The sequence below is a fragment of the Pelodiscus sinensis genome, chromosome 1, assembly GCF_052426305.1.
Source record: "Pelodiscus sinensis isolate ZL-2025 chromosome 1, ASM5242630v1, whole genome shotgun sequence".
Taxonomy (NCBI): Eukaryota; Metazoa; Chordata; order Testudines; family Trionychidae; genus Pelodiscus; species Pelodiscus sinensis.
This window is the reverse complement of record NC_143052.1, coordinates 160,318,284-160,343,901: the sequence shown is the minus strand read 5'-3', so window position 1 is coordinate 160,343,901 and position 25,618 is coordinate 160,318,284. Positions and strand designations below refer to the sequence as shown.

Here is a 25,618-nt window from a genome sequence, read left to right as displayed (position 1 = left end):
AAAGTGGCAGTTTTTTACCATGCCCTTCTGATAGGCATTTTGTACCTCCTTCACTTTGACCCTGCACTCCAATGGGTCCCGGTCATGGCCCCTTTTGGTCTTGAGATCATAATTCCTACAGCTGGAGCTGGAAATGACAATTCCAAAAGTATATTTGGCAGTTGGGACTGGACTGCCTCCTCTCCCCAAACTCTGATGCGGTCCCGCACCTTAGCATGACTCCAAGCAGGGGATCTTTGGTGTATGGAGCAGGCATGCCTACCTGGAAAGATGCACTGAGAACACCCAACAATCCACCAAGCAAACAGCAGGCAGACTTTCAAATTTCCAAAAGAAGGCAAAGGGTAGGTCTGAGGGTTGGTCACTAGACAGCAGGGTGGTAGAGTGCAAACAGATGACCAAAAAGGAAAGAACAGGAATTGTGGGAAGGGTGCCGGACGCCAGTCAGGAAGCAGTACTACACCATGGTGTCCACATTAGGGATGTTAAATTTAGATTAATTGGCTAATCGAATAGGCGATGCAATGGTTATCAACTATTTGATTAATCAATGACGGCACCTTCGCCTTTGAAGTGTAACAACAGCCCCGGGGTTGTTGATACACTTTAAAGGCGAAAGCACTGCACAGAGCACCAAGCCAGCGAAGAACTCAAACAGTCCCCCATTGGCCCCATGCTCCCTGCGGCATTTCAAAGTGGCAGTTCAAAGTGGCAGCGCCACATGTAGCCTGGCATCAGCAGGGGAGTCCCCAGCTGACCCTGGGTTCCGTGCAGCATTGCCGCTTTGAAGCGCTCCCTTCTCTTCCGCTTCCCTGCTAGTGCCTCTTTCTGATAGAGGCAGCAAAGGAGGGAAGCAACTGGTCGACTAGTGTGTTGACTATCTGATAAGCATTTGCTTATCGTATAGTTGACTAATCAACTAGTTGTTAACATCCCTAGTTCACATCTGCACCTTAGCGCTCTGTCCAGCGTGCAGGAATCTCCAGGCTTCTCATCTATGGGCGCATCTACACTGTAGGGCTTACCTGGAAATAAGCTACACAAATTGAGCTATGGCAATTGCGTATCTTATTTCAAAATAGCTTATTTCGAAATAGGGAGCATCTACACTGCACTTATTTCGAAACACAGCACTCTTCCTCTGACTTCCCTTACTCATCGTACAAAGAGGGTTACAGGAATCGGAGTAAGAAGTCCTCCAGCTTGATAGTACTTGATGCTATTTCAAAATAACTGCCTGCTGTGCAGAGGCAGACTTAAGTTTTTTCAGAATAGCGCTAGTTATTTTTAAATAAGTGTTGCAGTGTAGCTGTAGCCTAGGTGGTTAAACTAGAGCACACTAATGGCAGAGCTCGTGCACACTAAGGGGCTACGTCTACACTTGCCCCTTTTCCGGAAGGGGCATGTAAATTTCAGCAGTCGTCGTAGGGAAATCCGCGGGGGATTTAAATATCCCCCGCGGCATTTAAATAAAAATGTCCGCCGCTTTTTTCCGGCTTTTAAAAAAGCCGGAAAAGAGCGTCTAGACTGGCCCCGATCCTCCGGAAAAAGTGCCCTTTTCCGGAGGCTCTTATTCCTACTTCGAAGTAGGAATAAGAGCCTCCGGAAAAGGGCACTTTTTCCGGAGGATCGGGGCCAGTCTAGACGCTCTTTTCCGGCTTTTTTAAAAGCCGGAAAAAAGCGGCGGACATTTTTATTTAAATGCCGCGGGGGATATTTAAATCCCCCGCGGATTTCCCTACGACGACTGCTGAAATTTACATGCCCCTTCCGGAAAAGGGGCCAGTGTAGACGAGCCCAGGGTGTGTCTAGACTACTGAGTTTTGTCGACAAAAGTGGACTTTTGTTGACAAAACTATACCTGCGTCTACACTACCACTGAGTTCTGTTGACATAACGTCGACAGAACTCAGCAGTTTTGTCGACGCTGGTAAACCTCATTCTACGAGGCATAACACCTTCTGTCGACAGAGTTCTGTCGACAGAAGGTGTTATTGCCGGTAGGGTTGCGTCTAGACTACAGGGTTTTGTCGACAAAGCAGCTTGCTTTATCGACAGAACTGAATGTGTCTAGACGCTCTATGTCGACAGAAGTTTTGTCGACAGTACCTGTCGACAAAACTTCCGTCGACAAAACCCTGTAGTCTAGACGTACCCTAGGGCTATGTCTACACTCGCGGCTTCTTGTGCAAGTACGGCCGTTCTTGCGCAAGAATCTGCAGAGCGTCCACAGTGCCTGCCCGCTCTTGCGCAAGTAAATTTACAGTATGGCGTGGTAAGAGAGGGCTCCTTGCGCAAGAACTATGCTCTTTTTTGACAGGTGTAAGCCCTCTTGCGCAAGAGCTATTGCGCAAGAGGGCAGTGTGGACGCTCAGCAGGGATTTCTTGTGCAAGAAAGCCCTATGGCTAAAATGGCCACCAGAGCTTTCTTGCGCAAGAAAGCGTCCACACTGCCATGGGCGCTCTTGCGCAAAAGCACAGCTCGCACTTGGCAGCGTGGACATTTTCTTGCGCAAGAGTTCTTGAAGAAGAACACCTGCACAAGATGTTCTTGCGCAAGAAGCCGCGAGTGTAGACATAGCCTATGTGCTTGGTCAGTGTGCAAACGGTGAGAGTGACAGTGCAGGGGGCGGATGTGCTGTGCACTAACGTGCCAGTGTCGTCTTGGCCTCAGGAGCAGGAAGAGACTTGTAAAAAAATACAGGAGATGCTCATAATTAATCCTGATTTCATTCATTTGCGAGTCTCTCCCCCCCCCCCCCCCCCCCAGCCCCCGGCCTAGGGGGCGGCCTATTGTGGGATGGCAGCAGTGGTAAGGACCCTCCTCCCCCCTCCTCACGCCCCCCAGCAGCCCGGGAGCCGCAAGCTCCCCGCTCTCCCTGCGCCCGGTGTTCTCGCACGTCCCCGGAACGCCCCCAGCGCGAATGACAAGAATTTACTGTACTCAGGCCCACGCTGACCAATAGGAGGCCATCAGCATGAGGCCTCCAATAGGCGCTCACCGTGGGCTAGTGTTGCTAGGTAGAAGAGCGATCTTGCCCCCTATCCCATCCTTGTCCGTTCCATGCCCCGCGTCCAATTGGGGAGCTCTGGCCTGGAGCAGCGGAAGGAAGAAGGCGGGGACGTGCGGATGCGGCAGCCAATCGGAAGGAGAAACCAGGCTCTCCGGCGACTCTGATTGGCCGCTCCGACTAGCGCGACAAAGGGCCAACCTTCCAATCGAGCGGCCGGGCGCTGCGGAAGGCGGCGCGAAAGTTTGAATCGGCCGCGAGGGAGGCTGGATGACGAGGCCGGGGAGCGGCGAATGCGCGCGGGGGGGCGCCCCGCCATGGAGCTGCACGAGAGCCTGCGCCGCAGCAACGCGCGCTTCGTGGACTCCCTGCAGCGGATCATAACGACCGTGAGGCCGGCGAGGGGCGGGGCCTGAGCCCACCCGTGCGGCGTTACGGGGGGCGTCGCGAGCTCGTTCTGAGCGGTGGCTCGCTCCGGGGGGGGGGGGGAGAAACGGCCCGGGCCGACTTTCCACCGTTGGCCAAACGCTCCCGCTGCCCCCTGCGCCGGCAGAGCCACTGGCGCGCGGCCCCGCCCGGCCCCCGCGTGCCGTGGAGCGGCGAGACTCGAGGCGTAGGGGTGGGTGGCGCGTCCGGGGCTGCGAAGCGGCGCTACCCCCCCCCCCCCCCCGCCCCTACCCCAGCCCGCGGCGGGTCGTCGCCCTGGGCAGACCAGGTGCCTGCTACTCGGGCCTCCACGTGCGGCTTTGGGCGGTAATTTGAGGAGGCTCGTGGCTTAATCCGCCGCGCGGGGATGTTGTAGGTGGCTGCTCAGCCCGGGGTAACAAGCAAGTCCTGGCCGCTCCCACGCTGTTGGCAGGGACAGGGGCTCCCGCGGGCTACATCCGGTCCGTTGAGCGTCTGCTCTCCATTTAGGGATCAGCTTCACAAATATACGTGCAATGTGCCCTTGTTTCTCTAACCGTGCTCGGAAATCCCATGCCGTGGTAAATGCGCTTTCTCATCCTGCCAGTCACGCTGCCCCAAACCAGTTCCTTCAGAACAAGGTGGATAGACGCCCTGTAAGGGACATTTGCTCCTGTACACTTGTCAATTTAGTGTTACGACCTGGAGCAGCAGTACTGATATCCTGTAAGATAAATTTTATCTAATGTGAAAGAGTCATTGCTGACTTTAAAATACTTGCTAAAATAAAGGTCTCTCTTCATATGTTTTTCAACCTAAACCAAGTTTATGAAAATCTTTGAACTTTAAGTAATGACTTTCCTGTTAGAAATTTAACCAATCGTTTCTAACGTTTTAAAATGGTCTTTATTTTCAATAGTACAATTATCCTTTTGAAGATGATTTACTTGTCTCTATGGAGTCATTGACTTATGATACACCCGATGGTAAGTATTCCATAAAATATCAATGTTTTCCTTTTTTATACTTATTAACAGTGTACATATTTACATAAATAGGACTGGATGATTTCTGGGCAAAAAGATTTCATCCTATATCCCTGATCCTACAAAAGGTTCAGTTTTTCTGCTGTAGTTTACTCATCAGAGTAGTCCCATCAAAGCCATATGTAAATTTCAATGTGTGTTCGCTGCCTCTGGGTGAAGGTTAAAAGCAAGCAACAATTTTAGTCATTATTTAGACAAAAAAAGTTATTAGGACTCAAGATAACAATAGTTAATACTATAGTGAGTTGTACAGAACAAATATTAAGATGGAAGGAGAGTTTAAAGGAAAGAAACTAAGTGAGTAAAAAGAATGAAGATGAGACCCAATAGCTGTTACATGAAACTTCAAAACATTTACAAGATCTGTCTGATGAGTTTATATTAACAAAACTTTTCCTTCACTGTGACAGCACATGGTTAATTTCAGTTACTGCACTGAGATTGGGGGAAGTCCTGTTTTTCTAGCATCTCATAAAAGCTTTCATCTGTTAGAAGGGTGACATGAATATGCATCTAACCTGAAAAGCTGAGATCTCTAAAATATCATATGTTCTACAATTTAATAGGTATTCTTGCCTAGCGGTTTGAACATGTTATTTGCAGCAAAGAACTGCTCTGTTACAGTTATCACCTGTCAAATGAGAATTGATACCCCTGTGCCTTATCGGGTTAATTTAACTATTGTGTGCATTAGGGATGTTAGATATTAGTAACTGAATAGTTGAGAAACCACATGAATTCTTATCGGTTACTCAACTATTTTATAGTCCACAGGGATGGGGCTAGCATGCAATCCAGGCCCACTGTTGGGGTGCCCCCTCTCACCCTGCACTGCTGCCTCTGTATCAGAGGCAGCAGCACAGGGTACCAGGCGGTAGGTGGTCTGCGAGGGGATCCAGTTTAAAAAACAGATCCCTGTTCAGATCAGCTGCCTGTTATCCCACACTGCTGCCTCTGATACAGTGGTAACAGCGTGAAGTGGCAACAGCCCCATCTGCGGGAGTTCCGTGCTCCCTGCGGACAGAGGCTGCTGGGGGGAGGAGGAGGCTTCTTTGGAGCAGCAGCCCCTATCCGAGCTCCCCATGGGCTGGGGCTTTGGGACAGCCTCTACCGCCCCCTCCCCACTTCGCTCTGCTGCTTCTTGGTACAGGGGAGCAGTGGCGTAGTAGGCTTATCAATTAATCGGTAGTCTACTACTCATTTACATCTCTAGTGGCAGATGTAAAATGCTGCAAAAATATCAATCATATATATAGTAGCCCAACGTCTGGGGGGCGGTCTTGCCTCCTGCCGTGGCGCTCGGCTGAGTTCTGCGCCGGGCCGCTGCAGGGGAGCAAGTGGCGCAAGCGGCCGTTTAGGCACCACGCTCCCCGTGCTGCATGAGGAGCGTGGAGCCCAAACAGCCGCTTGCGCTGCTTGCTCCCACACGGGGAGTGCGGAGTCCAAACAGCAGTTTGGGCTCCGCGGCCCCCCGAATGAGAGGCAGGAGGGGGAGGAGAAGAGAAAGGGAGAGTGAGAGGCAGGAGGGGGAGAAGAGAAACAGAGATGGAGGGGGAGGAGCTGAGAGAGAGAGGGGGGAGGCAGGAGGATGAGAAGGGAGGAGAAAGAGAGAGAAAGAGACGGACAGATGGACATGGAGGAGAGTCCTGAAAAATCCCGTTGTATGATGGATTATTGGTTAGTTCTTAAATAGTTCTGATATAACATTTAAATTGTTTGTTTGTAAAGGCTTTTATAATCTTAATATATATATTTTCAGGAGTCTAGGATTACAGTTGGGATTTTTTGTGTGTTTACACTTTTGCCACAATTGATGTGTGAATTTGCAATGGCTGGTAATGTGTCTGGTTTTTGTAACTTCTATTCACAACTTATACCTGGTTAATTGCATGGCGACCCCCTTCTGACCACAAAAATTACTACACAGCGCCATGAGGGAGACTGAAACTTGAACCCTGGCTGGAGTCGAGGGGGGCCAGCAAAGCCTAAGGGTGTCATCCCCAGGCAGGGGGCCTATAACCTCACCCCGTGGCCCTGGGCTAAAGTCTCCGGTTTCAGTCTCAGGTCCCAGCAAGTGTAACTCAGACCTAGCAACCTCATTGAAATGGGTCACTTTATGTTTTGTATAAGAACTGCAGCATTATATGAAACTCTAAACCTGCAATGACAAGTGTGAGTTGCTGTACTTGCCACATGAATTTCATGCATTTTATGAGACTACTCTTATCAAGTTAGCTGCTGGCTTAGGTCTTTGTTGTATCAGGGCTATAACAAACAATGGAGCTGAGTTACGTCGTGAAAGAAACTAACTTTGAATATACTGACTTCATTATTGTTTAATACAGTTCTATGTTTAAGACAAAACTGAATAATTTTCATATAAATTGCTGGCCAACACACAGCATTGTGTTTGGTATTGATAATATTTTGTCACTACTTAACATGATCCCAACAGAGAGGGTTACTCAGTGTAAACTGATATTGTAATGCATACAACTTGTCTGTAGTAATTTCTGTTCTCTTTTATGTAGGACCACGATTATGGGGTGAAGTGTCAGAAAAAAGCCTTAAAAAATGGAAGAAAAATTTATATAAGGTATTTAATAATTTGCTTGCTTCATATGTTTTCCTTCTTCTTTAGAAGAGGAATTTGAAATAATTTGTATGATACAATCAAAGAGAAATAGTTCTCCATTTCTCAGTGATTAATAAGCCCACAACACAAACAGTATTGCTAAGAAAATACCGTTTGAATACACTTGTAATTTGTACCTCTTCAGCCTATCACTGTTGACTTTAAAAAGTATACTTGAGATAAAATGATCGCAGTTGGCCATAGGGACATGAACGGGTGATGCTTATGATAACCAGTTAACTGGTGCCCAGAAGCAGCCTCCCATGGGCGAAGGGCTGCTCCAGACCCACTGGGGTGGGGGGCTGGTTCAGCTGGGCTGGAGCGGACCCCAGCTAAGGATGTTAAATTTTTATTTATTGACTAGGGCTGTTGCTACACTTCAAAAGCGAAGTGCTGCGGGGAGCACTAGGCCAGTGGCGTAGCCCGTGCTGGCCCTGTGCTCCTGCAGTGTTTCAAAGCAGCAGTGCCACATGAAGCCCAGGGTCAGCTGGGGACTCCCTCAGTGATCCCAGGTCCTTGTGGCGCTGCTGTTTTGAAACACTGCGGGGGAAACTCAGCCTCAGGCTGCATGTGGTGTTTCAAAGTAGCAGCGCCTCACAGAGCCCTGGGTCCTTGTGGCAATACCGTTTTGAAACGCGACAGGGAGCCCACTGTTAGGCTGCACACAGTGTTTCAAAGCAGCAGTGAAACCTGGAGCAGGAACCTCCCCCTCTGGCCCCGGGCTCCATGCAGTAATGCTGCTTTGAAACGCTCTGGGGAGCCCAGCATTAGGCTCCACATGGTGTTTCAAAGCAACAGTGCTGGGTGAAGCCTTGGGTCTGGCTCCAGGTTCCACGCGGCACTGCCGCTTTGAAGCACCCCCTCTCTCACCCCTCCTTTGCTGCCTCTTGCTGATAGAGGCAGCAAGGGTGGGTGAAATGACTAGTCATTCAATCCCTACCCCCTCCGCCCCCCACCTCCAGGATCCCGCTTAATCGGTTAACTGATTACACTTAACATTTAACCAGTTCACTGATTAATCAGGATTTTACATCCCTAATTGGCGAAGTTCTGCCCTGGGACCCCCATTGGTCTCACCTCAAGCTTTATTTATATACATTCTCTTGTACAGATTGTCTTTGCCATGTGATTTGTGTCTACTCTATTACTTATGTCGCTGATGGGTGTAAATAAAATATCTCCCTGAGAGAGACAAAGTTGAACCAATATAAGTGGCACAGTATTGCCTTGGTGGGAGAGCTTCTCCTGCTGACATAGCTATGCCCACTTTTTGGAGGTGGCTTAATTATGTTGATGGGAGAGCTCTCTCCCACCAGCATAGAACAGCACAGCTGCTTTGACACAGATGTCGGGTCTCTTGTGTAGTGTGCACGTGCCAGGCTTAATTTTCTTCCTTATTGTTGTGGGAGTTATACTATGCCTGTTTGCTTTTTTTCCCCCTCTCCCTGCTCCACTCCAAAAAACCAAATATTGGTGCCTTGCAGCAAATGTGTGTATATATATTACAAACCTTCATAAGAAACTAACCCTTCGGCTTCCTTCCAAACACGTGTTCTAAAAGTTGGGCGGAGTGGAATGTCTTCAAAGTCAACAAATCTGGATCTTTTTAATTGGGTAAATTAAAGGAAAAAAGAGTGAATTTTTTCTCTTGAGGTACCCAATGTAGAGTACTGTTTCCTTAGCTCCCATATACCACCGTAGTTGCAATTTGTGTGTCTTTGCTGATTTAAATGGTAGCAGTATGGTGTGAGAAAGTGAGGTGATGCTTCAGGTAAGATGATTCTAGGGTATTCAGTGCTCTGTAGGTTAACGTCCCCTTAGACTACAGCCGAAAGCTGTTGGGAATTGAATAGTATTTTACAGATTCAGAGCCCATATAGATAAATAAGCAAAGTAAACAAGTGTCTTGGAAATCATTGTTTTAAGGTTTTTCTGATTTTTTTTTTTTAATTGCAGAGGGAGACACATCAAAAAAATACAGGTAAAGGAGACATTTGGCATATTTCCACATGTACTACATTTATTCAAAAGCAAAATAAAAATGCCACATCACTATTTATGTAGTTTTAGAAACATATATTTGCTTTTAGTATGCTATGCAATAGAAGACTAAAGATGTTTAGATGTTTTCACTAAGAAAATACTTTTTACAGTGGCAGTACTGGACATGTTAGTATACCTTTATAAAAATCATGATCATGTATATAAGTGTGTGTGATTTTTACTATGGGATATTTTTTTAAAAGTTCTGTTTTAAATCTGAACTCTTCAGAAGGTAGATTGTTGGAGAAAGCAGTTCAAATGTATGCTCCAAAAGGTTATTTTTTAAATGTGGATTTAAAAAAAAACAAAAAACCTTGAAATGAGGGGCTTACATGTTAAGTGTGGTTGGTATCATTGCTGTTAAGATTGTCCAAAACTTTCTGTTGGAAGACAGTTTTCAGTTACTTATAGCAACCACACCTTTTAAGATGAAATTTTCCATGCTGGATGTTTGCCTCAGGCTGCCTTTTGGAAAATTTTGGCCAAATCACTTTCAAAAATGGCTAAAACAGTCTAGGTTAAAATAAGGGAGTTTAGCTCTCTATTGTCTAGTGGCCTATTCTTTGAAAAGGTCTATCACCCTTATGCTTTGGATTAAGGACATGAAATTTGGTTGCAAAGTGTTGGTTTTTTCCCCATGGATGTGGCTTTTGCCATCCTTGCTAAAATGTAGTTACATTTAGTCAGGGGTCCCCAACACGGTGCCCGTGGGTGCCATGGCACCTGCCGGGGCATTTATGTGCGCCTGCACCAGTGTTTTAAAACAGTGGTCTCCAAAGTTGGGTGCTCGCCCCCCAGCGGGCATGCAAGGCTATCAGAGGGAACATATGCCGCTGCACAACAACTGAGAGGGGAGACGCTGGTTCGCAGGACATCTGAGGGAGCGCGCGCATGAGGTCCCTCGGATGTCTTGCAAACCAGCGTCTCCCCTCTCAGCTGTTGCGTGGCGGCATGCGCTCCCTCCGCTCGTCTCGCACACCGCCTCCATGCAACAGCTGAGAGGGGAGACGCCGGGTTCGCAAGACATCAGAGGGAGCGCATCCGTGGCATGTTTAAATGCCTGCGCAACAGCTGAGAGGGGAGACACTGGGCGTGTTGTGACGTCACGGCCCAGGACTTGAAATTTTAAAATCACGCAGCCCAGCTCCAGGCCCGGCACATGGTCTGGGGTCACGGAAGCAGCTGGGGCCGGGCCCAATCACAGACTCAAACTGGAAGGCAGAAGGTGCGGGTGCGGAAAAAATAGGGGGAAGGGGTGAGAGAAGAAGGGGCTTGTGCTGAGGGGAGGGGGGCAAGTCAGGAGAAGAAAGGGGAAGGGACAGCACGGAGGAGAGACAGATGCCAGGGGGCCAAGTGGAGACAATGAGGAAAAGGGCAGGAGGGGGGACAGAGTGATGCTGGGAGAGGAGAGGGTAAGAGCATTGGGGCTAGAGGGGGAAGAGGGAGGTGCTAGAAGAAAGCTTGAAAGAGGGGATGGGCATGAGGAAGGCAGGGATGGAGCAAATCTTATGTGAGGGTACAGGAGCATGAGGGGAACAGGGGCAGAGGGTGGTGAGGGGGTAGGCATCAGGGAAAAAGGGGGCCGGGGCAGTGAGGGAAGGGAGAGGGGCACCAGAAGGGTACAGGGGTAAGGGAAGTTGCAGGTGCCAGGGGATTCTGGGGGTGAAGCAGAAGGATAGATATCTGCAGGGGAGGGACCAGTACCAGAGGAGAGAGGCAGGGTAGGTGTGTAGAGGGAGGTGTTAGGAGAGGGAGTAGCTCACGTGATCAGAGTGGGGCTACTGGAGGAGTGGGCACAGGGGGGAGAGACGGGCTGGTGGAGGGGGGAGGTCTCAGGAGGGCTAAGGGCAGTGAGAAGGGCAGGAGTCAGGATAGCAGAGGAGGGTGAGAGGTTGGGGGAAGGCAGGCACCAGGGGGAGCTGATGGAGCAAGGGGAGGAGACATGGCAGCAGATGGTGGGGATGGGAAGTGTGAGATTTAAAGGTGCCATGATTTCTTGGGGGAGCAGGGTGCTTTTTTTGCTCAGCATTTGAACATCCTCTCCCCCCTTTTATTAATGCAGAATTTTGTTTAAAAATGAATTACAATATAATAAAAATATCCAACTAAATTAAGTTTCTATCAAATTTACCCAATTCACATTTAATATGAAAATAGCAAATTCACATGGTAAGGTGAAAGAGTAATTGCCGAATAATTTATACCTTTTACACGTAAAATTACCTTTTTTATCTTATGGATTCATATATTATGTAATATTAAATATTATGGTTTTTGTATTATTTAATGTACAAAATAAGCCTTGAAAAATTGTTGGCGCCTGCCACATTCTTCTGAAAATATGAATGTGCTATTGGCCACAAAAAGGTTGGGGACCACTGCATTTAGTCATTGGGACTGGATGAGGAGCTGAGGAGGGGAACACTAGGATTGGTTGGACTGGGAGACCTTCAGGGAAGGGAATGCTGGGATGTGGTAGAAAGAAAGATTTAGATTCACTGAAGAGCCAAGGAGGCAAATTAGGACTGGCTCCACAAGAAGAGCAGCGGGACCATGATGTGAAGCCTGAGGGGAAGAGTTTTGGACTAGATAGGCAAGGAGAACAGGTCTTGGGACAAGGGGCCACAAGTAAGGAAGAGACAGGCTGGAATAGACAAGTTGAGGAGGGAGTAAGGCAGAATGAGTAAATCTGGGAGTGGGGCAGAAGAGTCTGTGCACATTAGAGCATGTTCCTCTCATGAGCTGATCTGGAACCCAAGATTCTAGAGGGACACCGTTCTACTGCTGACAGCAAATAGCTGTGAGATCTTCTGGTCAGTTGTCTTATTCCCACCTGGTGCCGTGCTATATAGAGGACACAAACGTATGGTTATGTCTAAACTATGTTCTATTTTCGAAAAAGGATATGCAAATTCCGTTTGGTTTTGATGCTTACATATGCTTTTGCTTCTCATAGAAAAAAAAACAAAATTAATATACAGGGATGGAGGCCAAGTGCCCCCTTAAACTAAGGAGGAAAAGTACAACTTGTAAAGGAAGAAGCTGTTCTAAGATGGGCTGCCTAAACTATACCAGGAAGATAGGAAACCACATAAAATGGCTCCTGAAGTAGTAGGTGCAAATTCCGCCCAATCCCACCCCCCAAAAAGAAAATCTGCCTCCCCTCTTCCTGATAGTACCAGGAAATGCAGGCAGAGGACTTCTACCTTCTGGTATCACTTCAGGGAGCAACAGGGAAGATACGGTAACCCACATTTACGTGTGCAGGTGGAGGTGTCGCTCCCAGTCTCACTAGTGGCATTCTTGAAAATTGCAAGATGGTTTTGGGGAAGTAATGCAGAAAGGTTAAGATCTGGAAACATCAGCAGATGCCAGATTGTGGTAATAGTGTTCATTTAATGTAATCATCGGTTTGAAGCAGGTATCTGGAGCACACAAAAGGCAACAAGTTGTATGTGTGTGTTTGTTTTTTTAAAGCACTTGAAACTAGACATGCATATTTATGATACTGTATGTTTCTTTCTTTATTGCTAAAAATGTAGCTCTCAGTCATCTTGCTTTCTAGCATGGATTTGGGCACTAAATAAATAATCCATGCAAAGAACACAAAAATAAGGCTTGCTGCATTTCATTAGAACTTTATAAATGGTTTTAACAGTATTTGCAACTTGTAATTACTACTTAGTAGTAATATAAATATTTAATCTACCTAAAAAAGCAAATTAATGACTATAGTGTAAGCCTTTTAAATCTGTTTAAAAAGAGAAATGCTTATGCTGTGAGCATAATTTATAGTATCTATAGCATTGGTTCTTAAACTGTGGTCCATGGACTACCAGTGGTTCGTGGCAGCGTTCCAGGTGGTCCACACGTCAAACTCAGCCTCTCCTCCCTCCCTCTCCCCATAGCAGGGAGTCCACACTAGCGTTCCAGTCTTGTGTCCCTTACTTTTCCCATAGAGGTTGGAGTATCATCTCTGGCTTCCCACTTGTGAGGGGGGGAGGCAGGGAGAAAGTTCCGGGCCTTGCTGCATGATGCAGCTCATGAGGAAGTGGAGCCAGAAGCAGCTCTGTGCACTGCTGCTCCCCTTCTTAAGTTGGAGGATTTTCTTGCTGTTCCCATTGGCAGGAATCCAGCCAGTGGGAGGCTGTGCCTGGAACACTGTGCCTAGGAGCAAAAGGGGTCGCAAAGGCAGGAAAGATTCCCCCTTCCCTTCATTCCCAGAACCTGCACTCCCACCCTCCTCACAACCTCCACACTGAGACCCTGCACCTTACCCCTCTGCCTGATCCTATACCCACCACTGCTCCTGCATCTTCCCTTCTGGCCACGCACTGTACCCTCCCTTGTTTCCATCCTCCTGCCTCCCCCCCCGCCCACGCCAGACACTGTACTCCAAGCCTGCTCATGCGTCCCACCTCCCAACCGACCTTCACCCACCTCCCGTCCAGATCCTGCACCCCTATCCCACTCACTGGCAGCCCTGCCCTGCACACTGAACCCCTCATTATTGTCCCTACCCCAGAGCTTTGGGTGGGGCACAAAGTCCACTAACTCCAGAAGAGTAAATCTGGCCTATGGGAAGCCCTAAACTTCAGTCCTCCCTGCTCCTTTCCCCCTAGATGGGAATGCTAGATGAGTTTGATAAACATGAGAAAGTTAAAGCTGAAGCTCTTAATCTGTTTAATAATTTCAAATAATATTTCTTTTCCTACTGGTTAAATTAAACCATTCTCCCTAGCTGCAGCACTAGCAAAATGGTTCGGGCCTAATTGTGTAATTAATGGCAAGTTTCCATTATGAATTGGTGGTTCATGGAAAGGTTTGCATTGAGCAGGGTGGGCCACGAGCCAAAAAGTTTGAGAACTGCTTTTCTGTAGCATGCATGTTCTGCACAACTTAAAAGTTGAGTAAATATGTTAGGAACCAATGTTTATGGGAAAGCTTCATAGCGAGAAGGGATTTTACAAAAGTCCAGAACTAATGGGGTGACTTCAGTAAGTACAGAAGGCAGTTAGTTTCCCGGAAAATCTCTCCTTAACATTTAAAAATGTTAATCATACATTTGGGGCAAATTATATGTATCTTAGCAGCAAATATTACTTGTAATGTATACAAATAGGCTCAGATTTTTGAAAACGTGTGGGTATGTCTACACTACAGCACTAATTCGAACTAACTTAATTCGAATTAGTTAATTCGAACTAGTGCATCTAGTCCTAAAAACTAGTTCGAATTAGCATTTTGTTAATTCGAACTAGCATGTGCACATTGAGTGGACCCTGAACCGAGGTTAAGGATGGCCGAAAGCAGTGCCGGCAGGGCATCAGATTAGGACTTAGAGCGTAGAGCTGCTGTCTTAGGCTAGCCGAGGGCTGTGCTTAAAGGGACCCGACTCCCACCCCGGACAGACAGTTCTCAGGGGTGCCCCGCTTGCAAAGTAGTCCTGGCTTGGAGTGCCCACACTCAGCAATCACAGCACTCGGCCATCAGCCCGGCTGCACTTGCCGCAGGCTGCCATCCGGGGGCAGGGGTCAATCGGGGGGCTGCAGGAGAGTTTCCACCCCGAGGAGCCCGCAGAGCCATCCCAGTCCTCCCCATCGGAGGCTCGTACCCCATTCCTCCCTCACCTCCTTCCACTTACCCCTCTCTAGCCCCCCCCTTCCTGATGTACAAAATAAAGGACACGTGTGTTCAAAAATAGAAACTCTTTATTGAACAAAACTCAGGGAGACTGGGAAAAGGAGGTGGGAGAGGGGAGGGCAACTAAAATGATCAGGGGTTTGGAACAGGTCCCATATGAAGAGAGGCTAAAGAGACTGGGACTTTTCAGCTTAGAAAAGAGGAGACGGGGGGATATGATAGAGGTCTATAAAAGCACGAGTGGTGTGGAGAGGGTGCATAAAGAAAAGTTATTCATTAGTTCCCATAATAGAAGGACTAGAGGACACCAAATGAAATGAATGGGTGCAGGCTTCAAACTAATAACAGAAAGTTCTTCTTCACAAAGCAAAGAGTCAACCTGTGGAACTCCTTGCTGCAGGAGGCTGTGAAGGCTAGAACTAGAACAGAGTTTAAAGAGAAGTTAGATAAAGGCATGGAGGTTGGGTCCATGGAGTGGTTTTAGCCAGGGGGTAGAAATGGTGTCCCTGGCCTCTGTTTGTGGAAGGCTGGAGATGGATGGCACGAGACAAATGGCTTGGTCATTGTCTTCGGTCCTTCCCCTTCAGGGTCCCTAGTGTTGGCCGCTGTCGGCAGACAGGCAACTGGGCTAGATGGACCTTTGGTCTGACCCAGTATGGCCATTCTAAGCTCAGGGTCGGGGGTCTCAGTGGACCACCTTGATTTTCATGCCAACCTGCTCCTGAGTGACCAGGCTGGCAGCTATCCTGCCCTAGACGGCCACTTTCCTGTGCCTAGTGTGGAGATCGTGGATGAGGTCCACGATCTCTGCACTAGACCAGGTGGGTGCCCGCCTCTTGCGGACCTGGGTAGGCTCCTGGGTAGGCTTGCGGACCTGGGTGGCAGCGGGTGGCTGGTTCATGCCGTGCCAGGTGCAGGGTCTGCTGGCTGGGTGCTGGCAGGCTTGCACTTGGCATGGGCACCGTAGCCAGACCGTGCCCCTTTAAGGGCTCCAGGACCGGGAGGGGGGCAGATGAGTTTCCCTGGTGGTGCCCAGTGTGGCCACCAGGGCAAGCTGGGGAAGGCTAGTCTCCCACTAGTTCGAATTAAGTGGCTACACCGCCCTTAATTTGAACTACTTAATTCAAACTAGGCGTTAGTCCTCGTAGTAATAGGTTTACCTAGTTCGAATTAAGCGCTCCGCTAGTTTGAATTAAGTTCGAACTAGCGGTTTGCCTGTGTAGCGCCTATGAAAGTTAATTCTAACTAACGTCTGTTAGTTCGAATTAACTTTGTAGTATAGACATACCCTGTGTGTGTGTGTATACAGCTTTGACTTTTGTGTAATCCCAATGAGGTTAATAGAACTATAGTTAAATGCTTAAGTGTTCTAGCATTGGCTTCCTAGAAATTAATGGAGGTTCACAAATAATTTGCATCTTTCTATCACAGAGACTTGAGTGTCTAACTTTGTCATTCATACATTCTTTTGTGGGTGTCTTTCATTCTTTTGTGTGTGTGCTGCATTTGTTAAACCTTTCCAGAGTTTATTTGGAAAATACTTTAATTATAGATAATTATGTCTAAATGAGGAATTAGTTAAATCAGATTTTGGATGTAAATCTTAATACTTTAAGTAATCACATTCTAATATAAATGTCTTTTTTTTTCATGCATTCTAATTAAGAAATAAGAAAGCACTGGATCTCTGATTGTGAAAATGAAGATTTAAAAGGACATCAGGTATGGACACCATAAGGTTGAATGTGTTGGACATTAATATACAGCCGCTCCCCGAGTTGCAAATGGTCAAGTTACGACTGTTCACACTTACGACCAAAGGTCCCATGGAGCGGTCGTAAAGGCGGCCCCCGAGTTACGAATGCAACCCACGCTTACGAACAGCGCGGTCGCATGTAACTCAATGGGGTTCGAGTTACGAACAGATCGAGTTACGGCCAAGTGTTTGGTCCGTAATTCGTTCGTAACTCGGAGAGAGGCTGTATGACTATGTAAATTGCTATGATCTATTTTTTCATGTGGGACTCTGATTTTTAGAATAGCCTAAGTTAAAATGAGTGTGTGAATTACTGAATAAAACGGTCATGCTGTCTGATAGGGATAAAATCTTTTTGAAAAAATTGGGATGTTTTCTTCCTTATCCATTACAATATAATACACTTTGGTTCAGTCGTGTATTTTATTTTTGCAAAGATTTTGCCACACTTTATCTCCTTCAGGTTTTGCCCATATTGTGACCCAGCTGCTGGGTACACATGCCTTCTTTACAGCCCGTTTTATCCTTTTAAAAGAGTGATTGCTGTATGTACATGTTCCTTCATGGGTGGGAACAAAACTTATTCTCATAGTTATTGTGATAATCTAATACACTTCTTCTGTCTTTTAAAGCAATAGGGCAAAGATGGCCTGCAGTTGTTATGGGTTTTATGCCTCCCCATGTCCTTATCACAGGGATGGGCAATAATTTTTGATTGGAGGGCTGCTTCAAGGTTTTGGAAAGTGGTCAAGGGCCATACTTCTCAACAGAGGCAGTGGGTGTTTGGGATGGAGCTTGGATTAGGGAATGGGGTGCAGGAGAAAGTGTGGGGTCTTACAGGAAGTTTAGGTGGGGTACAGGTGTATGACCTTGGGCAGAGGATTAAGGTGCTGCATCAGGAAGGGAGTAGGGGTGCAGGAGTGAATTTTGACCTGTGGGAGGGGTTTAGTAGGGACTGCAGAGTCTTGGAGGGAATTGTGTTCTGGGGCAGTGTGCAGAGGGTTTTGGTGCTGAGCTAGGGCAGAGGGAGGTGATGTCCTGGGGCTGGCAATTAGGCAGTGGAAGGGGCTGGATGCTGGAGGCAGGCTCACAGTTGGGCACTATGCTCACGCTGCCCCAGCGCTTGAGGAAGAAATGTGTGGCTGCGGCTGCAGGACCTAGGCATTAGGTTGGGGGGGCTGGGAGTGCCTGGCTCTGGGGCAGGAGAGAGGCATTAGGTTGGGGGGGCCTGGCTCTAGGAGAGGGAGGAGGCATTAGGTGGGGTGGGGGCTTGGCTCTGGGGTAGAGGAAGGCATTAGATTGGGGGGGCTGGGAGTGCCTGGCTCTGGGGGAGGGGCGAGGCATTGGGTTAGAGTAGGAAGGGGGGGGCTCTGGGGAAGTAGAGGGGTATTGGGTTAGAATGAGGGTGCCTGGCTTTGGGGGAGACGTGGGGGATATTTTGATAACATTTTGTTTTTATTTATTTATTCCCAAATAAAATCACAAAATATATATATTAATTTTATATCGATAAATGTCAGTTTTTTGCAATTGCATGAATATTATACGTTTATGCAAAATCTCACTTACACAGTATCTGAAATTTCACAGAAGCCTGTTCTATTTGATTAACCACAGTCTATACTTGTTTTTATTTCAACAAAACAAGTTACGTATCATATAAAAAATTAAAAAGTACTTCAAATTTATATTTAAATGAAAAATTATTTGTACAGGAAAATAAACAATTTTATACATCAAATTATTGTATTATAAACAAGACCTGAAAAATTATAAAATACAGTCTATTGGAAAATTGTAATAATTTATTATTATAGAGGTACATTTTCTTTGGTGGCCCTGATAGCTATCCGTTTTTATTTGTGCGGCCCTCAGTAGACTTTGAGTTTGACATGATTGGGCTACAGTGAACTAGCCACACTAAACCAGCCAAATATAGCTACATATGGCTAGTGGTTAGTGGGTTGGACACCGCAGATCTAAAGGGACAGAATCATTTCTTGTTGGCTTTGAATTCCACAAATGGGTTGGGTATTTTTTAACTTTACTTATGCTTAATGTGAGAACTCTGGGCTTTTTAAGCGTTTGTTGCTTTTTGGGAGTCACTCCTCAAGAGCAACTGTAAAACAGCATGGCTGTGTCTAGACTGGCAAGTTTTTCCGCAAAAGCAGCTACTTTTGCGGAAAAACTTGCCAGCTGTCTACACTGGCCGCTTAAATTTCAGCAAGAACACTGACCATCTCATGTAAGAAATCAGTGCTTCTTGCGGAAATACTATGCTGCTCCTGTTCGGGCAAAAGTCCTTTTGCGCAAAAGCTTTTAACGGAAAACTTTTCCGTTAAAAGCATTTGCGGAAAATCATGCCAGTCTAGACGTAGCCCATCTGAAATTCAGTGTGGCAGATTTCATGGGGTTTGTTGCATCCTTTAGGTAATTACATTGTTTTTCTAGTTATTTGTCTCAGGATCATAAGTTGTCTGCATTTTGCTGTTGTCTTCATTCTAAAGTGCATTTTTTTAAATTAGATTTTAAAAAATGGTGTTTAGATTTGTTTTACCATAGATCCTGAAAACCTTTGTTGCAAGATGTTAATTGAAAAAAGCTGTTTGTCTGTGAGCGTCATTTGCATTGAATTGTAAAAGTTACTAAAAATTGATTCTGAAACAGCTAAGGATCTCATCTGCATATATTGTGATTTTATTTCATTTTATTTTATTTTATTTTATTTTGCCATTGACTCCAGTTATTTCATTGGAAGTAGGAAAAAACTCCCAACATCTGGGAAATACTAAAATAGTTTTCAAGAAAACCAGTTGCAGATAGCCAATCTCTTTCTTTCAGTAGAGAACTTCATTTGACTCTCTATCATGTAATAGCATCTGCAGTAGATTAATTAGTCTTGTAAAGTTCTGTTCAAGCAATTGTAATTGACAGAGAGAAGATCTGTGGCTTTTTTTTTTTAACCTTCTCATAATAGGGGATGAAGGAGTAAACTTTTTCCTTACTGGTAAACTTCCCGACCATTTTGCAAGGCAGCCTTCATACACTTAGTCTCTGTAATTTATCAACCTGTTCCCATTAAGCCTCTGGTGCTAAGGGCTGTGACGAAGCACCTCCGATCCTGTCTGTTTCTGGCAAGTTTTCAATGTTTTTCAGCTTAGCTTCCACAACTCTTTGTCATGTTGTTTTCACTTGCCTTCAGGTATTCATCTTATTGCTACTCTGGTGATAGAATCAGTTTTCATCTAAAGCATATGGCCAATTCATCTCCAGTGCCTCCTGGTAATGATGGTGCTCATATCCTCTTGCCTACACTCTATCAATAGATCTTGGTTTGAGATGGTTCTGGGCCAAAAGATACAAGGATTATTCTGAAGCAGGTTGTACAGAATGAAGACAGTTTGGACACATTGTACACATTCCCTAGCATTCTGCATTTAAACGTTAAAAGCATATAGCTCTGAGAAATCTTGCATTTGGTTTTTATGTTGTATTTTGATGATTTCCAGACTGGTTTTATGCACCTGAAGGTATTGCTGGCTTTAGTTATTTTGATCCACTCTCCTGGCTGATAGTGTGACCCAAGTATGTCAATGTTGCTACATTGGTGAGAACATAATCCTCTATCCATACTGGTGATTGAGGCAATACTAAAGATCATTTTTTGTCTTATTGTGATTGATTTGTAGTCCAGTTAAGTTGTTTTCTCTTGTATACGGTATTAGGTATGTGATAGGAGAATGAGATCATCTGTGAAATCCATGTCTTCAAGGGTTGAGAAGGGTGTCCATTTAATGCCTCTTAGTATATTTTCAGTTTTATGTTGCATTATCTAGCCAATGGCATTGTTTAAGAGGATTGCTGACATGACACATCCCTGATGTATTCCTGTTTTGACTTCAAAACTGAGCTCACTGTGATCAACACTATTAAAATAGACGTTTGATAATGTTTATATGGAGAGGGATTCCATATGCTCACAGAATGTGTCATAGGCTGATCCTGTGAATGCTATCGAAGTTTTCTCAAAGTCTATGAAGTTTATGAGAGTTGCCATTACCATTCAAAGTATTGTTCTTCATCGCGTAGTCTCCCTGTGGGTGCTCCACTGAAGGTGTCGGGCTCATCCCAGCGCTGCAGTCCAGAGAATCTTCATCAGCAGTAGCCCAGCTGGACCGCACATGCGCGCGTGTTGTCTTGCACCGTTTGCACCCTTTCACGGAGTGCGGTCCAGCCCCGTCAGTTCCTTTCTAACCGGCCGCAGACAGTCAGGATGAACTCCCTCTCCACTCTGAGGAGACTGGGAAAATAGAAGTAGAAATAGAAATAGTTATTTCATTCATTCACCAGTTCTTGTTAGTAGTTGTTTTGTTAGTTATACAGGCAGTCCCCGGGTTACATACAAGATAGGGACTGTAGGTTTGTTCTTAAGTTGCATTTGTATGTAAGTCGGAACTGGTACATATTGTAGGGGAAACTCTAGCCAAACATTTCTCCAGAGCTCAGTTTTATTCTCCCACACCTCACTTCCCTCAGTCCTTTATTCTCAAGCTGAGGTGTCTGCTGAGAAAAGCCGCTCTGTCTCTCCCTCATCTGCTGGGGAGGAGGGCGCTAGCTTCGCGTCTCCCTGGTCTGCTGGGGGGAAGCAGCTAGTGCGGGGTTGCCTCACCTCGTTTGTAAGTAGGGATCCGATGTAAGTCAGATCCATGTAACCCGGGGACCGCCTGTAGTTCATATACTTCAGTTTAAAAAGAAAAAATCTTCATCCTAGTTACACGTGCTTGTTAGAGTAGCCCTAAACAAAAAAAAACCACAACCAAAGACGCTCAAGAAGGAAGAAAACAATCATTATGCTGCGGTCTCCTCTGATTCATAGTGGGCATGGAGCATTACCAATCCAGAATGTTTATTTTCGGACTCTCAGCAGCGCCGAGAGTGTTTTCCAAGTCCCTGGAGGTTGTGTCTGCCTACCTTCGGCGTCTCGACATCACAATCTTCCCTTATTTAGACGATTGTCTACTGAAGGCTCCCACCTTGAATAACACTACATGGGTAGTTGCCACAACTATGACAGTGTTCAAAGCTCCGGGGCTCATAATCAATTTTGACAAATCTTCCCTAACGCCGAATCACTCCCTAGAATTCATTGGTGTGAGGCTCGATTCATCAATTGCAAGAGCTTACTTACCCCTAAAAAGGTTTCACATCATCCAAGACCTAGTTCAGACTTTATGGATTGCTCCCAAATCCCATCTACTTACCTGCCTACAGCTGTTAGGGCACATGGCTGCCACCACATATGTGGTGCCTCACGCAAGACTTCATCTGCGGGGCCTTCAACATTGGCTATTCACACTATATATGCCAAGTGTCCAGAGCACATGCAGGTCAGTCTCCATTCCAAAAAACATCAAGGACTCATTAGCAGAGTGGAACAGTCCCAAGAACATGCTAACAGATGTCCTCTTTCATGGTCAGAAACCCACAGTCCAAATCACAACGGATGTGTCCTTACTCTGGTGGGGTGACCATCAGGCTCAGGGTCTCTGGACGCCTCAAGAGTCCCTGCAGTACATAAAACTCCTTGAGTTACGAGCAGTATTCAACACCTGCAAACATTTCCTTCATATGATCCGAGGTCTTACAGTTCAGATCCTCACTGACAATATATGCATGGTGTACTATATCAACCAGCAAGGTGGTGCTTGCTCTCAATCCCTCTGTGCAGAGGCCATCCGATTGTGGAACTGGGCCATTCGACACAGTATTACCCTTATACTGCAACATACCTTCCTGGCAAGGACAACATCATCGCCGATACCCTCTGCAGACAATTCCTTCCATAACACGAATGGGAGTGGCACAACGAGGTCGTCTGTGATCTTTTCCAACACTGGGGATTCCCTAGTATAGACCTTCCCGCTCAACTGGAGTCATCACCACTTGTTCTACGCCTTTCCCAGTCTCCCACTCATCCTGGGAGTACTGGAGAAAATAGCATTAGATGGTGCAGCAGTGATTTTGATAGTGCCCTTTTGGCCCTGACAGACGTGACTAACATAATTATTGCGAATGTCGGCAACCCAACCACGACAACTGCCGAAGCTATACAACTTACTGTCTCAACAGCACGGTACAATAATCCACCCACACATCGATTGCATGCACCTCATTGTGTGGCTTCTAGTTGGCTTCAAGCGCCAGAAATGAGCTGTTCTCAGGCAGTAAAACGTGCTTATACAAACCAGACTCCACACCACTTGAAACACTTACCTCCATAAATGGTATCGGTTCCAGTCCTGGTATTCAGCAAGAGGCTTCAACCCTCTTTCCCTGCCTATCTAATAAGTTCTCTATTCTATCCTACATCTAAAGACAGCGGGCCTGACTATTCCTTCCCTCAAGATTCACCTGGTGGCAATCTCAGCCTTCTGACCTCCTATCGAAGATCATTCAGTATTTGCTCACCCATTAACCAAAATATTTTTAAAGGGGCTTGTAAATCTGTACCTCACTCACAGGATTCTTCCAGAACCATGGGACCTAGGTCTGGTTCTGGACACCATAACTCCCTCCCTCGTCCCAGCCACTTGTGACATGCGATCTCCACATGCTCACTATGAAGGTGGTGTTCTTGCTTGCCATAACTTCGGCACGACAGGTGAGCGAATTAGCGGCTCTCTCTGCTGATCTGCCCTACACATTATTCACCGAACACGGGGTAGTGCTTCACATTCACCCTCTCTTTTTACCAAAAGTGAACTCGGTCTTTTATATAAACGAACCGTAACTCTGCCGACCTTTTACCCGAAACCTCATTCTATCGCGGAAGAGTCACGATTGCATACACTGGACATCAGAAGAGCACTGGCCTTTTATCTTGAAAGAAAATGCGTTTTCAGAAAGTCACAGCGTCTTTTCTTATCTACAGCAAAAGGTTCAAAAGGCCAACAGCTCTCTGCACAGCGCATTTCCGACTTGATCGTCTCTTGCATTACACAATGCTATGTCTTGCGCAATAGATCTCTACCTCACTGACCACGAGCCCATTCCACTAGAGGGATGGCCACATCCATAGCTTACCTTAAGGGCATACCACTACAGGATATATGCCGTGCAGCAACCTGGTCCTCTGCTCTTACCTTCGCCAGACATTACATCCTCGTGAAAATACTGAAGAACGATTATTCAGTGGCCCAAACAGTCCTATCCACAGCACAGAGACCATGAGTCCAAAGCACATGAATAGCAATGGACGACTGCTATGTAGTCACCTTCAGTGGAGCACCCACGGGGACACTACTCGAAGAAGAGAGAGGTACTCACCTGGTGCAGTAACGTCTGTTCTTCGAGATGTGTTTTCCCGTTGGTGCTCCGCGTCCTGCCCTGCTTCGGAGCTACAGTTTTTATCTTTTTCAGACACTCCCGGCTAGGAGGAACTGACTGGGACGGACCGCGCTCGCACGAAAGGGTGTGAATGGTGCGAGACAACACGCGCGCATGCACGGTCCGGCTGGGCTACTGCTGATGAAGATTCTCTGGACTGCAGCGCTGGGATGAGCCTGACACCTTCAGTGGAGCACCCACAGGGATGCATATCTCGAAGAACACATTACTGCACCAGGTGAATAACTCTTCTATTATGTTTTGTAGAGTGAAGATCTGGTCTGTGCATTCACACCAGTTCCAAAAACTGACTTGCTTTTTTCTGAGAATGCTATCAACTGCCTCTTCAGAAAAGCACACAGATTTTTTCAACATCCCTGTTAAACCTCATTTTACAAGGAAGAAGGGATGTTTCGAGAGAGGGTTTTTTTTTCCAACATTTGGCCCAGTGTAGACAGGCCAAATGTTGGAAAAGCCTCTTCCGAAAAAAGAATCGGAAAAAGATATCTTTTTCCTATAGAACTGTGTAGTGTAGACACAGCCTCAGAGTTCCTTTCTTTTGTATCTTCACTATAATCCTATTGATCTGGCATTTTTTCCCTTTACCAGACTGATGTAAATAGAGGGACTGGGATAGATGCTGCTAACTCAGCATTCACTTTGAACAAATCTGCATTCAAGTTATCCTTTCTAGGAGCTTTCCCATTTTTTAAGGATTTGATGGCTTGAATGATCTCTTCTTTAGTTGGGATGTCTGTGTTGATACCAAAATTTTCTGCCTCCTGAATGATTGCTGCCTCTTTAGGTAGCTTCTGCAATTGTATGAAATGATGTGTTTTGTGGGGGTTTTTTGCTTTTAGATGGCTTTGTTGTCCCTGATGAATGTTTGTGGGTATTAATGGTTTACGATGGATAAGCTGCATTCTTTTGTAGACAGTTCCTTGTCCACCACCACCATCTGCATCTTCTGCTTGTGTTGCCATATTATCAATATAATGTCACTTGTCCATTCTCACAAGGCATCTGACTTCACAGTGTGCCTTGCTATACGGTTTATATGCCTTCATCTTCTGGGATTTTGTATCTAAATTTTTTTTCTTCAGGGCTCATCTGGTTTCCATGGTGTTCCATATGTTCAGCATAATTCACTTCTTCCATCTCTACTGCCTGTAGCGTAGACAGGCTTTTCTTCTCTGTTTATAAATCGCTATTACTTTGTCTGACTTCTTGTTGATCTCCTCATCTCCACTCACCTTCTCTTCATCAAGGTCCGCAAGTGCCTGACACCTGTTCTGTAACTGCAGAATGAATGCTTTCTGTATTTCGGAAGACTGGCTTGTCTATGTCCCTTGTTTGGTGGAGCCAAATTTACCAGTTTTAGCTTGATGGAGGCTGTCATAAGGTGGCAGTCACTTCCAACATCTGTACTCCTTCTCACTTTCAGATTTGTCTTTGAGCATCGCCATTTGATTATTTCATGGTCAGTCCTGTTCTTATCCTTAATGTTTGGAGAACAGTGTTCTCTGGTGTCCATGCCAGGTCATAACAGCTTGCATGCTCTAACAATCCCCATAAATCCACGTCGGTAGGTTGTTTTTTGATCCTGATATGTTCAGCTATGCCAGATTTTTCTGTGGAGGAGTAGCCAGTCAAAAGGAAGCTACTTGCACAAAAACTGTAGTGCTCAATACTA

At 46.2% G+C, this 25,618-nt stretch overlaps 1 protein-coding gene across 2 annotated transcripts in view; it reads left to right on the top strand.

Annotated features, from left to right (window-relative positions):
- The first annotated feature begins 3,195 nt into the window (after positions 1–3,195).
- HJURP (Holliday junction recognition protein) overlaps positions 3,196–25,618 on the top strand; it is a 42,202-nt gene continuing 19,779 nt past the window's right edge. The window contains exons 1-5 of one of the 2 annotated variants that reach the window (XM_075908300.2): positions 3,196–3,400; positions 4,336–4,402; positions 6,994–7,058; positions 9,054–9,078; positions 16,450–16,505. In XM_075908300.2, the coding sequence (XP_075764415.1) occupies positions 3,305–3,400; positions 4,336–4,402; positions 6,994–7,058; positions 9,054–9,078; positions 16,450–16,505 (309 nt within the window). In that variant the 5' untranslated portion in view covers positions 3,196–3,304. Of the gene's footprint in view, positions 3,401–3,499; positions 3,631–4,335; positions 4,403–6,993; positions 7,059–9,053; positions 9,079–16,449; positions 16,506–25,618 lie in introns of those variants that run through there. The other variant, XM_075908304.2, reaches the window with a different exon arrangement.